The sequence below is a fragment of the Thunnus maccoyii genome, chromosome 11, assembly GCF_910596095.1.
Source record: "Thunnus maccoyii chromosome 11, fThuMac1.1, whole genome shotgun sequence".
NCBI lineage: Eukaryota > Metazoa > Chordata > Actinopteri > Scombriformes > Scombridae > Thunnus > Thunnus maccoyii.
In genome coordinates, this window is record NC_056543.1 from 5,777,727 (window position 1) to 5,794,016 (window position 16,290).

General features: G+C 46.1%; 1 protein-coding gene across 1 annotated transcript in view; it reads right to left on the reverse strand.

Annotated features, from left to right (window-relative positions):
* LOC121906878 overlaps nucleotides 1-16,290 on the reverse strand; it is a 39,113-nt gene that overhangs the window by 21,909 nt on the left and 914 nt on the right. Inside the window, exons 2-19 of the mRNA XM_042426064.1 lie at nucleotides 15,624-16,217; nucleotides 14,790-15,389; nucleotides 13,925-14,518; nucleotides 13,091-13,690; nucleotides 12,226-12,819; nucleotides 11,392-11,991; nucleotides 10,527-11,120; nucleotides 9,693-10,292; nucleotides 8,828-9,421; nucleotides 7,994-8,593; nucleotides 7,129-7,722; nucleotides 6,295-6,894; nucleotides 5,430-6,023; nucleotides 4,596-5,195; nucleotides 3,731-4,324; nucleotides 2,903-3,502; nucleotides 2,044-2,637; nucleotides 1,189-1,809 (exon numbers count right to left, since the gene is read on the reverse strand). Coding sequence (XP_042281998.1) covers nucleotides 1,189-1,809; nucleotides 2,044-2,637; nucleotides 2,903-3,502; nucleotides 3,731-4,324; nucleotides 4,596-5,195; nucleotides 5,430-6,023; nucleotides 6,295-6,894; nucleotides 7,129-7,722; nucleotides 7,994-8,593; nucleotides 8,828-9,421; nucleotides 9,693-10,292; nucleotides 10,527-11,120; nucleotides 11,392-11,991; nucleotides 12,226-12,819; nucleotides 13,091-13,690; nucleotides 13,925-14,518; nucleotides 14,790-15,389; nucleotides 15,624-16,217 — 10,767 coding nt within the window. The remainder of the gene's footprint in view (nucleotides 1-1,188; nucleotides 1,810-2,043; nucleotides 2,638-2,902; nucleotides 3,503-3,730; nucleotides 4,325-4,595; nucleotides 5,196-5,429; nucleotides 6,024-6,294; nucleotides 6,895-7,128; nucleotides 7,723-7,993; nucleotides 8,594-8,827; nucleotides 9,422-9,692; nucleotides 10,293-10,526; nucleotides 11,121-11,391; nucleotides 11,992-12,225; nucleotides 12,820-13,090; nucleotides 13,691-13,924; nucleotides 14,519-14,789; nucleotides 15,390-15,623; nucleotides 16,218-16,290) is intronic.

Below are 16,290 nucleotides of genomic sequence, written 5' to 3' on the forward strand. Positions count from 1 at the left end.
TATTTATTTTGTTGTAGCCCAGTGTGTTTGCATGCGGGTAAATTGTAGTAATCATAATGGAAGGCTATGTGCTGTGCAACCATACATCACACCACAAACTGGAGGGTGCAGATTTATCAAACATGTCATTAAGTCATTGTTGATAATGTAGAAACCATCCATATTAATATGTTCAAGCTGCAGAGCCTTTTCCTACCTTTTCTCTGGAATAATCTCCCTGTTGACATTAGACAGTATAATTCTTTGATTACTTAAGGCCCCTGTGCCCGTTACTATTATCTTCCTGTTCTCAGTCTCATTAATCTATTAAGCGTTAGTAATTAAACTCCATATGTGTCCTGCTGACGAGAATACTTCAAACTTTAAAACAGTGAAACATTGAAAACCACTGCATATCTCTGACCCTACATTATTTGTTGTCCAACAAGCACATGAGCATCCGAGCTGTGTACCTATCTCTCTCACTCCTACCTTCTTCCCCCTATGTTATCATTCTTGTCCTCTCTTTTCAATCAGGTTTCCCTGTACTGGACCATTGGCTGTTGTAGGACCTCTCTATTGCCCTTGGCTATCGATACCTATTTCCAGATGTTTCAGATCTGGATTTTCAACATCCAGGAGATTCAGCCTCACCTCTTGCCTCTTTCTCCCTTGTTTGAATGATAGGAATCGAGGGTCTAAAGATGGGGTGTCATATGCAGTACAAATTATGAGTTTGTGACATTGGGCTTTATATGCAGATTCAATGCAGATTGTTCCTGCCATAATAACATTAAACTTTTAGTTTATGTGGTATAAAAAACATATGCTGTTTGGAAAGTATGTACATACAAATGTTAAATTACTATTTTTTAAAAAGTTTTATTATATAACTCCTGAATATTTCCTTAAAGCATTTAGTTTGACATTGGTAGCAGAATCATCAAATTTCCTTCCTTTCTGAAGGAGAAACAATCATGGTTCTAAGACATCTATGGTCAGACTAATTTCCATATCAATGCAAACAAATCATGTTACACTGCCTCGTTTGACTGAAGCTCTTTCTTATTTCAACCTCTTTCACCACCTGTGTGAAGTGACCTGACAAACTGCTCGTATTGATGCTATGTCAGCAGAATCCTCAATGTCATTCTCTTTTTGTAGGTGAAAGAGTGTACATTTTCATGGCAGAAGGACCGGTTAACATACCAAGTACAGTTGGTGATTCTGGGGTCAACTCTGAGACAGTTTTCTTGAAGTCAACAACGACAACCTCCAAGGAGGACTGAAGTTGCTGTTGGACACTGGGAAGGTCAGTGAATTCGGACACAGATAGAGCATAACTGGGGTCATAGGATATTTTCTCTAGTTCTTCAGTATCAGATCTCCTGGTTCCGATTGCAAAGGTCATGACTCCCAGCTGTTTGAGAGCAGAAGCTGGTGCATCAACACTGTCAAATGACCTTCCACCACTTAACAATATTAGGACCTGTAGGACTCCTTCCAGTCGCCTGCTTCCGGCAGGGGCCGTGAAGACATTATCTATCAAATACTGCAGAGCTGCTCCAGTGTGGAGGGGTCTTCCACCTTTGTGCCTCAAGCCTCTGACAGAGTCAAGAACCTCGCCCTTTGTGGTGTACGTGTTCAGATAGAATTGGATAGCTGGATCTCTGCTGTACTGAACCACTGAGACACGGTCCATATTGTCATCCACACTGAGTGTCTCTACTACTCTTTGGACAAAGTCTCGCATAGCTGGGAATCCAGTTCTAGTACCATCAGATCCATCCAACAAGAACACAACATCCCTTCCTGGTGCCTTTCTGTCCACTAGAGAACACAAAATTTGAGACATATTTAGTTTCATGAGTCAAACCTTTCCCGCGTGAAAGTCAGATGATGAAAGCTGACCTCAATGTTAAAAATTTACTCTATTAATGCTGGCACAAATGATTTTCTCCTAAGTGGCACTGGCTGACTCAAACTCAGTAAAAATACAATTTATTACACTTCAGTTTGCGTCCCACCATGATCGTGGGAAGGAAAAATGGGTCACTTTCTTACCAGTTACTGTTGGTGTCATGGGCGTGGCTGTCACTAGCACTGTGCTCATTACAGAGGAGAGCTGTTCTTGGACACTGGGGAGGTCAGTGAAGTCAGACACTGATAGAGTGTAACTAGGGTCATATGATATCTTCTGCAGCTCTCTACTGTCAGAGTTCCTTGTTCCAATACCAATGGCAAAGATGCTCTGCTGTTTGAGAGCAGAGGCTGGGGCATCGACATTGTCAAAAGAACTTCCACCATTTAGCAGGATCAAAATCTGTGGAACACCTTGCAGGCGCCTACTCCCGGAGGAGTTTGTAAAGACGTTGTCTCTGACGTACTGGAGGGCTGCCCCGGTGTTGAGGGGTCTGCCTCCTCTGTGTCTCAGCCCTCTGACCAAATCCACAATATCTTCTCTTGTGGTGTACGTGTTCAGATAGAAATGGACCTCTGCATCTCTGCTGTACTGGACCACAGACACACGGTCCTTGTTTTGTCCAACATTGAGTTTCTCCACCACTCTCTCAACAAAATCACGCATGGCAGGGAAGCCATTCCTTGTGCCATCAGAACCATCCAAAAGAAACACAATATCCTTTTTGGCAGTGTCCACTGAGAAAAGACAGGAAGACAAAAAATGAAAACCTCGGCAAAAGTACACGTGTGGCCTAATCATCAAGTGGTGGACATGTTTTTTTTAAAGCACCTAGCACTGCCTACTTCAATTTTAAACACTTAGAAAGAACACCGCCACTTCCTGTAAAATGCACACGTTGGACTAAATGAGAATACTACCTCATTTCTTTCTTTCCTTCATTGTGAGTGAAACAAGTCAGATAGACATTCAAGCCTGGAAAGGTTGTGCTTCTTAACATACCAGGTAAAGTTGGTGATTCTGGGGTGATGTCAACAACCACAGCCTCCACGGAAGACTGAAGTTGTTGTTGGACGCTGGAAAGGTCGGTGAATTCCGACACAGATAGAGCATAACTAGGATCGTAGGATATCATCTGCAATTCTTGGCTATCAAAGCTCCTGCTTCCAATTGCAAAGGTCAAGACTCCCATCTGTTTGAGAGCAGAAGCTGGTTCATCAACACTGTCAAAAGACTTTCCACCACTTAACAATATTAGGACCTGTGGAACTCCTTCCAGGCGCCGACTTCCGGCAGAGGCCGTGAAGACATTATCCCTTAAATACTGGAGAGCTGCACCAGTGTTGAGGGGTCTTCCGCCTTTGTGCCTCAAGCCTCTGACAGTATCAAGGACCTCGCCCTTTGTGCTGTACGTGTTCAAGTAGAACTGGACAGTTGGATCTCTGCTGTACTGAACCACTGAGACACGATCCTTGTTGTCATCCACACTGAGTGTCTCTACTACTCTTTGGACAAAGTCTCGCATAGCTGGGAATCCAGTTCTAGTATCATCAGATCCATCCAACAAGAACACAACATCCCTTCCGGGGGGCTTTCTGTACACTAGGGAACACAAATATTGGAAATTATGTGGATTAATTTCTCAATCATTTCCCTTGTGAAAGTCAGATGATGGAAGCTAACCTCAAACTTTACAATATATTAAGGGTGTCACAACAGTTTTGTCTTAGATAGGACATTCTGACTCAAACTCAGTAAAAATACAACTTCATACATTCCACTTTGCTTCCCACTGTGGTTTTGGGATGGAAAAATTGGTAATTTTCTTACCAGTTACTGTTGGTGTCATGCGCGTAGCCCTCACTAACACTGTGCTCATTACAGAAGAGAGCCGTTCTTGGACACTTTGCAGGTCAGTGAACTCAGGCACTAAAAGAGCATAACTAGGATCATACGATATCTTCTGCAACTCTCTAATATCAGAGTTCCTTGTTCCAATGCCAATGACAAAAATACCCTGCTGTTTGAGAGCAGAGGCTGGGGCATCTACATTGTCAAAAGAACTTCCACCATTTAGCAGGATCAACATCTGTGGAACACCTTGCAGGCGCCTACTCCCGGAGGAGTTTGTAAAGACGTTGTCCCTGACGTACTGGAGGGCTGCCCCGGTGTTGAGGGGTCTGCCTCCTTTGTGTTTGAGCCCTCTGACTGAATCCACAATATCCTCTCTGGTGGTGTACGTGTTCAGATAGAAATGGACCTCTGCATCTCTGCTGTACTGGACCACAGAGACACGGTCTTTGTTTTGTCCCACATTGAGTTTCTCCACCACTCTCTCAACAAAATCACGCATGGCAGGGAAGCCATTCCTTGTGCCATCGGAACCATCCAGAAGGAATACGATATCCTTTTTGGCAGTGTCAACTGAGAAAAAGACAGGAAGACAAACAATAAAAACCTCTGCAAAAAGTACGCTCGTGGCCTGATCATCAATTGGTGGGCGTGTTTTTTTGAAAGCGCCTAGCACTGCCTACTTCAATTTTAAAGACTTGGAAAGCACACCACCACCTTTCTTTAAATGCACACATGGAGCTAAACAAGTATCACACTTCATGACTTTCTTTCCTTCCTTCTAGTTAAAAAAAAGTCAGATAGCCCTTCAAGCCAGCAAGAGGATGTGCTTTTGTTGACATACCAGGTACAGTTGGTGACTCTGGGGTGACGTCAACAACCACAGCTTCCACGGAAGACTGAAGTTGTTGTTGGACACTGGGAAGGTCAGTGAATTCAGACACAGATAGAGCATAACTGGGGTCGTGGGATATCTTCTGCAGTTCTTTGCTATCAGAGCTCCTGGTTCCGATTGCAAAGGTCAAGACTCCCAGCTGTTTGAGAGCAGAAGCTGGTTCATCAACACTGTCAAAAGACCTTCCACCACTTAACAATATCAGCACCTGTGGGACTCCTTCCAGGCGCCTGCTTCCGGCAGAGGCCGTGAAGACATTATCCCTCACGAACTGGAGAGCTGCTCCAGTGTTGAGGGGTCTTCCGCCTTTGTGCCTCAAACCTTTAACAGTGTCAAGGACCTCGCCCTTTGTGCTGTACGTGTTCAGATAGAACTGGACAGCTGGATCTCTGCTGTACTGAACCACTGAGACACGGTCCTTGTTGTCATCCACACTGAGTGTCTCTACTACTCTTTGGACAAAGTCTCGCATAGCTGGGAATCCAGTTCTAGTACTATCAGATCCATCCAACAAGAACACAACATCCCTTCCTGGTGCCTTTCTGTCCACTAGGGAACACAAAATTTGAGACATATTTAGTTTCATGTGTCAAACCTTTCCCGTGTGAAAGTCAGATGATGAAAGCTGACCTCAACCTTGACAATTTACTCTATTAATGCTGGCACAAATGATTTTCTCCTAAGTGGCACTGGCTGACTCAAACTCAGTAAGAATACAATTTATTACACTTCAGTTTGCGTCCCACCATGATCGTGGGATGGAAAAATGGGTCACTTTCTTACCAGTTACTGTTGGTGTCATGGGCGTGGCCCTCACTAGCACTGTGCTCATTACAGAGGAGAGCTGTTCTTGGACACTGGGGAGGTCAGTGAAGTCAGACACTGATAGAGCGTAACTAGGGTCATATGATATCTTCTGCAGCTCTCTACTGTCAGAGTTCCTTGTTCCAATGCCAATGGCAAAGATGCCCTGCTGTTTGAGAGCAGAGGCTGGGGCATCTACATTGTCAAAAGAACTTCCACCATTTAGCAGGATCAACATCTGTGGAACACCTTGCAGGCGCCTACTCCCGGAGGAGTTTGTAAAGACGTTGTCCCTGACGTACTGGAGGGCTGCCCCGGTGTTGAGGGGTCTGCCTCCTTTGTGTTTGAGCCCTCTGACCGAATCCACAATATCCTCTCTGGTGGTGTACGTGTTCAGATAGAAATGGACCTCTGCATCTCTGCTGTACTGGACCACAGAGACACGGTCTTTGTTTTGTCCCACATTGAGTTTCTCCACCACTCTCTCAACAAAATCACGCATGGCAGGGAAGCCATTCCTTGTGCCATCGGAACCATCCAGAAGGAATACGATATCCTTTTTGGCAGTGTCAACTGAGAAAAAGACAGGAAGACAAACAATAAAAACCTCTGCAAAAAGTACGCTCGTGGCCTGATCATCAATTGGTGGGCGTGTTTTTTTGAAAGCGCCTAGCACTGCCTACTTCAATTTTAAAGACTTGGAAAGCACACCGCCACCTTTCTTTAAATGCACACATGGAGCTAAACAAGTATCACACTTCATGACTTTCTTTCCTTCCTTCTAGTTAAAAAAAAGTCAGATAGCCCTTCAAGCCAGCAAGAGGATGTGCTTTTGTTGACATACCAGGTACAGTTGGTGACTCTGGGGTGACGTCAACAACCACAGCTTCCACGGAAGACTGAAGTTGTTGTTGGACACTGGGAAGGTCAGTGAATTCAGACACAGATAGAGCATAACTGGGGTCGTGGGATATCTTCTGCAGTTCTTTGCTATCAGAGCTCCTGGTTCCGATTGCAAAGGTCAAGACTCCCAGCTGTTTGAGAGCAGAAGCTGGTTCATCAACACTGTCAAAAGACCTTCCACCACTTAACAATATCAGCACCTGTGGGACTCCTTCCAGGCGCCTGCTTCCGGCAGAGGCCGTGAAGACATTATCCCTCACGAACTGGAGAGCTGCTCCAGTGTTGAGGGGTCTTCCGCCTTTGTGCCTCAAACCTTTAACAGTGTCAAGGACCTCGCCCTTTGTGCTGTACGTGTTCAGATAGAACTGGACAGCTGGATCTCTGCTGTACTGAACCACTGAGACACGGTCCTTGTTGTCATCCACACTGAGTGTCTCTACTACTCTTTGGACAAAGTCTCGCATAGCTGGGAATCCAGTTCTAGTACTATCAGATCCATCCAACAAGAACACAACATCCCTTCCTGGTGCCTTTCTGTCCACTAGGGAACACAAAATTTGAGACATATTTAGTTTCATGTGTCAAACCTTTCCCGTGTGAAAGTCAGATGATGAAAGCTGACCTCAACCTTGACAATTTACTCTATTAATGCTGGCACAAATGATTTTCTCCTAAGTGGCACTGGCTGACTCAAACTCAGTAAGAATACAATTTATTACACTTCAGTTTGCGTCCCACCATGATCGTGGGATGGAAAAATGGGTCACTTTCTTACCAGTTACTGTTGGTGTCATGGGCGTGGCCCTCACTAGCACTGTGCTCATTACAGAGGAGAGCTGTTCTTGGACACTGGGGAGGTCAGTGAAGTCAGACACTGATAGAGCGTAACTAGGGTCATATGATATCTTCTGCAGCTCTCTACTGTCAGAGTTCCTTGTTCCAATGCCAATGGCAAAGATGCCCTGCTGTTTGAGAGCAGAGGCTGGGGCATCTACATTGTCAAAAGAACTTCCACCATTTAGCAGGATCAACATCTGTGGAACACCTTGCAGGCGCCTACTCCCGGAGGAGTTTGTAAAGACGTTGTCCCTGACGTACTGGAGGGCTGCCCCGGTGTTGAGGGGTCTGCCTCCTTTGTGTTTCAGCCCTCTGACCGAATCCACAATATCCTCTCTGGTGGTGTACGTGTTCAGATAGAAATGGACCTCTGCATCTCTGCTGTACTGGACCACAGAGACACGGTCTTTGTTTTGTCCCACATTGAGTTTCTCCACCACTCTCTCAACAAAATCACGCATGGCAGGGAAGCCATTCCTTGTGCCATCGGAACCATCCAGAAGGAATACGATATCCTTTTTGGCAGTGTCAACTGAGAAAAAGACAGGAAGACAAACAATAAAAACCTCTGCAAAAAGTACGCTCGTGGCCTGATCATCAATTGGTGGGCGTGTTTTTTTGAAAGCGCCTAGCACTGCCTACTTCAATTTTAAAGACTTGGAAAGCACACCGCCACCTTTCTTTAAATGCACACATGGAGCTAAACAAGTATCACACTTCATGACTTTCTTTCCTTCCTTCTAGTTAAAAAAAAGTCAGATAGCCCTTCAAGCCAGCAAGAGGATGTGCTTTTGTTGACATACCAGGTACAGTTGGTGACTCTGGGGTGACGTCAACAACCACAGCTTCCACGGAAGACTGAAGTTGTTGTTGGACACTGGGAAGGTCAGTGAATTCAGACACAGATAGAGCATAACTGGGGTCGTGGGATATCTTCTGCAGTTCTTTGCTATCAGAGCTCCTGGTTCCGATTGCAAAGGTCAAGACTCCCAGCTGTTTGAGAGCAGAAGCTGGTTCATCAACACTGTCAAAAGACCTTCCACCACTTAACAATATCAGCACCTGTGGGACTCCTTCCAGGCGCCTGCTTCCGGCAGAGGCCGTGAAGACATTATCCCTCACGAACTGGAGAGCTGCTCCAGTGTTGAGGGGTCTTCCGCCTTTGTGCCTCAAACCTTTAACAGTGTCAAGGACCTCGCCCTTTGTGCTGTACGTGTTCAGATAGAACTGGACAGCTGGATCTCTGCTGTACTGAACCACTGAGACACGGTCCTTGTTGTCATCCACACTGAGTGTCTCTACTACTCTTTGGACAAAGTCTCGCATAGCTGGGAATCCAGTTCTAGTACTATCAGATCCATCCAACAAGAACACAACATCCCTTCCTGGTGCCTTTCTGTCCACTAGGGAACACAAAATTTGAGACATATTTAGTTTCATGTGTCAAACCTTTCCCGTGTGAAAGTCAGATGATGAAAGCTGACCTCAACCTTGACAATTTACTCTATTAATGCTTGCACAAATGATTTTCTCCTAAGTGGCACTGGCTGACTCAAACTCAGTAAAAATACAATTTATTACACTTCAGTTTGCGTCCCACCATGATCGTGGGATGGAAAAATGGGTCACTTTCTTACCAGTTACTGTTGGTGTCATGGGCGTGGCCCTCACTAGCACTGTGCTCATTACAGAGGAGAGCTGTTCTTGGACACTGGGGAGGTCAGTGAAGTCAGACACTGATAGAGCGTAACTAGGGTCATATGATATCTTCTGCAGCTCTCTACTGTCAGAGTTCCTTGTTCCAATGCCAATGGCAAAGATGCCCTGCTGTTTGAGAGCAGAGGCTGGGGCATCTACATTGTCAAAAGAACTTCCACCATTTAGCAGGATCAACATCTGTGGAACACCTTGCAGGCGCCTACTCCCGGAGGAGTTTGTAAAGACGTTGTCCCTGACGTACTGGAGGGCTGCCCCGGTGTTGAGGGGTCTGCCTCCTTTGTGTTTCAGCCCTCTGACCGAATCCACAATATCCTCTCTGGTGGTGTACGTGTTCAGATAGAAATGGACCTCTGCATCTCTGCTGTACTGGACCACAGAGACACGGTCTTTGTTTTGTCCCACATTGAGTTTCTCCACCACTCTCTCAACAAAATCACGCATGGCAGGGAAGCCATTCCTTGTGCCATCGGAACCATCCAGAAGGAATACGATATCCTTTTTGGCAGTGTCAACTGAGAAAAAGACAGGAAGACAAACAATAAAAACCTCTGCAAAAAGTACGCTCGTGGCCTGATCATCAATTGGTGGGCGTGTTTTTTTGAAAGCGCCTAGCACTGCCTACTTCAATTTTAAAGACTTGGAAAGCACACCGCCACCTTTCTTTAAATGCACACATGGAGCTAAACAAGTATCACACTTCATGACTTTCTTTCCTTCCTTCTAGTTAAAAAAAAGTCAGATAGCCCTTCAAGCCAGCAAGAGGATGTGCTTTTGTTGACATACCAGGTACAGTTGGTGACTCTGGGGTGACGTCAACAACCACAGCTTCCACGGAAGACTGAAGTTGTTGTTGGACACTGGGAAGGTCAGTGAATTCAGACACAGATAGAGCATAACTGGGGTCGTAGGATATCTTCTGCAGTTCTTTGCTATCAGAGCTCCTGGTTCCGATTGCAAAGGTCAAGACTCCCAGCTGTTTGAGAGCAGAAGCTGGTTCATCAACACTGTCAAAAGACCTTCCACCACTTAACAATATCAGCACCTGTGGGACTCCTTCCAGGCGCCTGCTTCCGGCAGAGGCCGTGAAGACATTATCCCTCACGAACTGGAGAGCTGCTCCAGTGTTGAGGGGTCTTCCGCCTTTGTGCCTCAAACCTTTAACAGTGTCAAGGACCTCGCCCTTTGTGCTGTACGTGTTCAGATAGAACTGGACAGCTGGATCTCTGCTGTACTGAACCACTGAGACACGGTCCTTGTTGTCATCCACACTGAGTGTCTCTACTACTCTTTGGACAAAGTCTCGCATAGCTGGGAATCCAGTTCTAGTACTATCAGATCCATCCAACAAGAACACAACATCCCTTCCTGGTGCCTTTCTGTCCACTAGGGAACACAAAATTTGAGACATATTTAGTTTCATGTGTCAAACCTTTCCCGTGTGAAAGTCAGATGATGAAAGCTGACCTCAACCTTGACAATTTACTCTATTAATGCTTGCACAAATTATTTTCTCCTAAGTGGCACTGGCAGACTCAAACTCAGTAAAAATACAATTTATTACACTTCAGTTTGCGTCCCACCATGATCGTGGGATGGAAAAATGGGTCACTTTCTTACCAGTTACTGTTGGTGTCATGGGCGTGGCCCTCACTAGCACTGTGCTCATTACAGAGGAGAGCTGTTCTTGGACACTGGGGAGGTCAGTGAAGTCAGACACTGATAGAGCGTAACTAGGGTCATATGATATCTTCTGCAGCTCTCTACTGTCAGAGTTCCTTGTTCCAATGCCAATGGCAAAGATGCCCTGCTGTTTGAGAGCAGAGGCTGGGGCATCTACATTGTCAAAAGAACTTCCACCATTTAGCAGGATCAACATCTGTGGAACACCTTGCAGGCGCCTACTCCCGGAGGAGTTTGTAAAGACGTTGTCCCTGACGTACTGGAGGGCTGCCCCGGTGTTGAGGGGTCTGCCTCCATTGTGTTTCAGCCCTCTGACCGAATCCACAATATCCTCTCTGGTGGTGTACGTGTTCAGATAGAAATGGACCTCTGCATCTCTGCTGTACTGGACCACAGAGACACGGTCTTTGTTTTGTCCCACATTGAGTTTCTCCACCACTCTCTCAACAAAATCACGCATGGCAGGGAAGCCATTCCTTGTGCCATCGGAACCATCCAGAAGGAATACGATATCCTTTTTGGCAGTGTCAACTGAGAAAAAGACAGGAAGACAAACAATAAAAACCTCTGCAAAAAGTACGCTCGTGGCCTGATCATCAATTGGTGGGCGTGTTTTTTTGAAAGCGCCTAGCACTGCCTACTTCAATTTTAAAGACTTGGAAAGCACACCGCCACCTTTCTTTAAATGCACACATGGAGCTAAACAAGTATCACACTTCATGACTTTCTTTCCTTCCTTCTAGTTAAAAAAAAGTCAGATAGCCCTTCAAGCCAGCAAGAGGATGTGCTTTTGTTGACATACCAGGTACAGTTGGTGACTCTGGGGTGACGTCAACAACCACAGCTTCCACGGAAGACTGAAGTTGTTGTTGGACACTGGGAAGGTCAGTGAATTCAGACACAGATAGAGCATAACTGGGGTCGTAGGATATCTTCTGCAGTTCTTTGCTATCAGAGCTCCTGGTTCCGATTGCAAAGGTCAAGACTCCCAGCTGTTTGAGAGCAGAAGCTGGTTCATCAACACTGTCAAATGACCTTCCACCACTTAACAATATCAGCACCTGTGGGACTCCTTCCAGGCGCCTGCTTCCGGCAGAGGCCGTGAAGACATTATCCCTCACGAACTGGAGAGCTGCTCCAGTGTTTAGGGGTCTTCCGCCTTTGTGCCTCAAACCTTTAACAGTGTCAAGGACCTCGCCCTTTGTGCTGTACGTGTTCAGATAGAACTGGACAGCTGGATCTCTGCTGTACTGAACCACTGAGACACGGTCCTTGTTGTCATCCACACTGAGTGTCTCTACTACTCTTTGGACAAAGTCTCGCATAGCTGGGAATCCAGTTCTAGTACTATCAGATCCATCCAACAAGAACACAACATCCCTTCCTGGTGCCTTTCTGTCCACTAGGGAACACAAAATTTGAGACATATTTAGTTTCATGTGTCAAACCTTTCCCGTGTGAAAGTCAGATGATGAAAGCTGACCTCAACCTTGACAATTTACTCTATTAATGCTTGCACAAATTATTTTCTCCTAAGTGGCACTGGCAGACTCAAACTCAGTAAAAATACAATTTATTACACTTCAGTTTGCGTCCCACCATGATCGTGGGATGGAAAAATGGGTCACTTTCTTACCAGTTACTGTTGGTGTCATGGGCGTGGCCCTCACTAGCACTGTGCTCATTACAGAGGAGAGCTGTTCTTGGACACTGGGGAGGTCAGTGAAGTCAGACACTGATAGAGCGTAACTAGGGTCATATGATATCTTCTGCAGCTCTCTACTGTCAGAGTTCCTTGTTCCAATGCCAATGGCAAAGATGCCCTGCTGTTTGAGAGCAGAGGCTGGGGCATCTACATTGTCAAAAGAACTTCCACCATTTAGCAGGATCAACATCTGTGGAACACCTTGCAGGCGCCTACTCCCGGAGGAGTTTGTAAAGACGTTGTCCCTGACGTACTGGAGGGCTGCCCCGGTGTTGAGGGGTCTGCCTCCATTGTGTTTCAGCCCTCTGACCGAATCCACAATATCCTCTCTGGTGGTGTACGTGTTCAGATAGAAATGGACCTCTGCATCTCTGCTGTACTGGACCACAGAGACACGGTCTTTGTTTTGTCCCACATTGAGTTTCTCCACCACTCTCTCAACAAAATCACGCATGGCAGGGAAGCCATTCCTTGTGCCATCGGAACCATCCAGAAGGAATACGATATCCTTTTTGGCAGTGTCAACTGAGAAAAAGACAGGAAGACAAACAATAAAAACCTCTGCAAAAAGTACGCTCGTGGCCTGATCATCAATTGGTGGGCGTGTTTTTTTGAAAGCGCCTAGCACTGCCTACTTCAATTTTAAAGACTTGGAAAGCACACCGCCACCTTTCTTTAAATGCACACATGGAGCTAAACAAGTATCACACTTCATGACTTTCTTTCCTTCCTTCTAGTTAAAAAAAAGTCAGATAGCCCTTCAAGCCAGCAAGAGGATGTGCTTTTGTTGACATACCAGGTACAGTTGGTGACTCTGGGGTGACGTCAACAACCACAGCTTCCACGGAAGACTGAAGTTGTTGTTGGACACTGGGAAGGTCAGTGAATTCAGACACAGATAGAGCATAACTGGGGTCGTAGGATATCTTCTGCAGTTCTTTGCTATCAGAGCTCCTGGTTCCGATTGCAAAGGTCAAGACTCCCAGCTGTTTGAGAGCAGAAGCTGGTTCATCAACACTGTCAAATGACCTTCCACCACTTAACAATATCAGCACCTGTGGGACTCCTTCCAGGCGCCTGCTTCCGGCAGAGGCCGTGAAGACATTATCCCTCACGAACTGGAGAGCTGCTCCAGTGTTTAGGGGTCTTCCGCCTTTGTGCCTCAAACCTTTAACAGTGTCAAGGACCTCGCCCTTTGTGCTGTACGTGTTCAGATAGAACTGGACAGCTGGATCTCTGCTGTACTGAACCACTGAGACACGGTCCTTGTTGTCATCCACACTGAGTGTCTCTACTACTCTTTGGACAAAGTCTCGCATAGCTGGGAATCCAGTTCTAGTACTATCAGATCCATCCAACAAGAACACAACATCCCTTCCTGGTGCCTTTCTGTCCACTAGGGAACACAAAATTTGAGACATATTTAGTTTCATGTGTCAAACCTTTCCCGTGTGAAAGTCAGATGATGAAAGCTGACCTCAACCTTGACAATTTACTCTATTAATGCTTGCACAAATGATTTTCTCCTAAGTGGCACTGGCTGACTCAAACTCAGTAAAAATACAATTTATTACACTTCAGTTTGCGTCCCACCATGATCGTGGGATGGAAATATGGGTCACTTTCTTACCAGTTACTGTTGGTGTCATGGGCGTGGCCCTCACTAGCACTGTGCTCATTACAGAGGAGAGCTGTTCTTGGACACTGGGGAGGTCAGTGAAGTCAGACACTGATAGAGCGTAACTAGGGTCATATGATATCTTCTGCAGCTCTCTACTGTCAGAGTTCCTTGTTCCAATGCCAATGGCAAAGATGCCCTGCTGTTTGAGAGCAGAGGCTGGGGCATCTACATTGTCAAAAGAACTTCCACCATTTAGCAGGATCAACATCTGTGGAACACCTTGCAGGCGCCTACTCCCGGAGGAGTTTGTAAAGACGTTGTCCCTGACGTACTGGAGGGCTGCCCCGGTGTTGAGGGGTCTGCCTCCTTTGTGTTTCAGCCCTCTGACCGAATCCACAATATCCTCTCTGGTGGTGTACGTGTTCAGATAGAAATGGACCTCTGCATCTCTGCTGTACTGGACCACAGAGACACGGTCTTTGTTTTGTCCCACATTGAGTTTCTCCACCACTCTCTCAACAAAATCACGCATGGCAGGGAAGCCATTCCTTGTGCCATCGGAACCATCCAGAAGGAATACGATATCCTTTTTGGCAGTGTCAACTGAGAAAAAGACAGGAAGACAAACAATAAAAACCTCTGCAAAAAGTACGCTCGTGGCCTGATCATCAATTGGTGGGCGTGTTTTTTTGAAAGCGCCTAGCACTGCCTACTTCAATTTTAAAGACTTGGAAAGCACACCGCCACCTTTCTTTAAATGCACACATGGAGCTAAACAAGTATCACACTTCATGACTTTCTTTCCTTCCTTCTAGTTAAAAAAAAGTCAGATAGCCCTTCAAGCCAGCAAGAGGATGTGCTTTTGTTGACATACCAGGTACAGTTGGTGACTCTGGGGTGACGTCAACAACCACAGCTTCCACGGAAGACTGAAGTTGTTGTTGGACACTGGGAAGGTCAGTGAATTCAGACACAGATAGAGCATAACTGGGGTCGTAGGATATCTTCTGCAGTTCTTTGCTATCAGAGCTCCTGGTTCCGATTGCAAAGGTCAAGACTCCCAGCTGTTTGAGAGCAGAAGCTGGTTCATCAACACTGTCAAAAGACCTTCCACCACTTAACAATATCAGCACCTGTGGGACTCCTTCCAGGCGCCTGCTTCCGGCAGAGGCCGTGAAGACATTATCCCTCACGAACTGGAGAGCTGCTCCAGTGTTGAGGGGTCTTCCGCCTTTGTGCCTCAAACCTTTAACAGTGTCAAGGACCTCGCCCTTTGTGCTGTACGTGTTCAGATAGAACTGGACAGCTGGATCTCTGCTGTACTGAACCACTGAGACACGGTCCTTGTTGTCATCCACACTGAGTGTCTCTACTACTCTTTGGACAAAGTCTCGCATAGCTGGGAATCCAGTTCTAGTACTATCAGATCCATCCAACAAGAACACAACATCCCTTCCTGGTGCCTTTCTGTCCACTAGGGAACACAAAATTTGAGACATATTTAGTTTCATGTGTCAAACCTTTCCCGTGTGAAAGTCAGATGATGAAAGCTGACCTCAACCTTGACAATTTACTCTATTAATGCTTGCACAAATGATTTTCTCCTAAGTGGCACTGGCAGACTCAAACTCAGTAAAAATACAATTTATTACACTTCAGTTTGCGTCCCACCATGATCGTGGGATGGAAAAATGGGTCACTTTCTTACCAGTTACTGTTGGTGTCATGGGCGTGGCCCTCACTAGCACTGTGCTCATTACAGAGGAGAGCTGTTCTTGGACACTGGGGAGGTCAGTGAAGTCAGACACTGATAGAGCGTAACTAGGGTCATATGATATCTTCTGCAGCTCTCTACTGTCAGAGTTCCTTGTTCCAATGCCAATGGCAAAGATGCCCTGCTGTTTGAGAGCAGAGGCTGGGGCATCTACATTGTCAAAAGAACTTCCACCATTTAGCAGGATCAACATCTGTGGAACACCTTGCAGGCGCCTACTCCCGGAGGAGTTTGTAAAGACGTTGTCCCTGACGTACTGGAGGGCTGCCCCGGTGTTGAGGGGTCTGCCTCCTTTGTGTTTCAGCCCTCTGACCGAATCCACAATATCCTCTCTGGTGGTGTACGTGTTCAGATAGAAATGGACCTCTGCATCTCTGCTGTACTGGACCACAGAGACACGGTCTTTGTTTTGTCCCACATTGAGTTTCTCCACCACTCTCTCAACAAAATCACGCATGGCAGGGAAGCCATTCCTTGTGCCATCGGAACCATCCAGAAGGAATACGATATCCTTTTTGGCAGTGTCAACTGAGAAAAAGACAGGAAGACAAACAATAAAAACCTCTGCAAAAAGTACGCTCGTGGCCTGATCATCAATTGG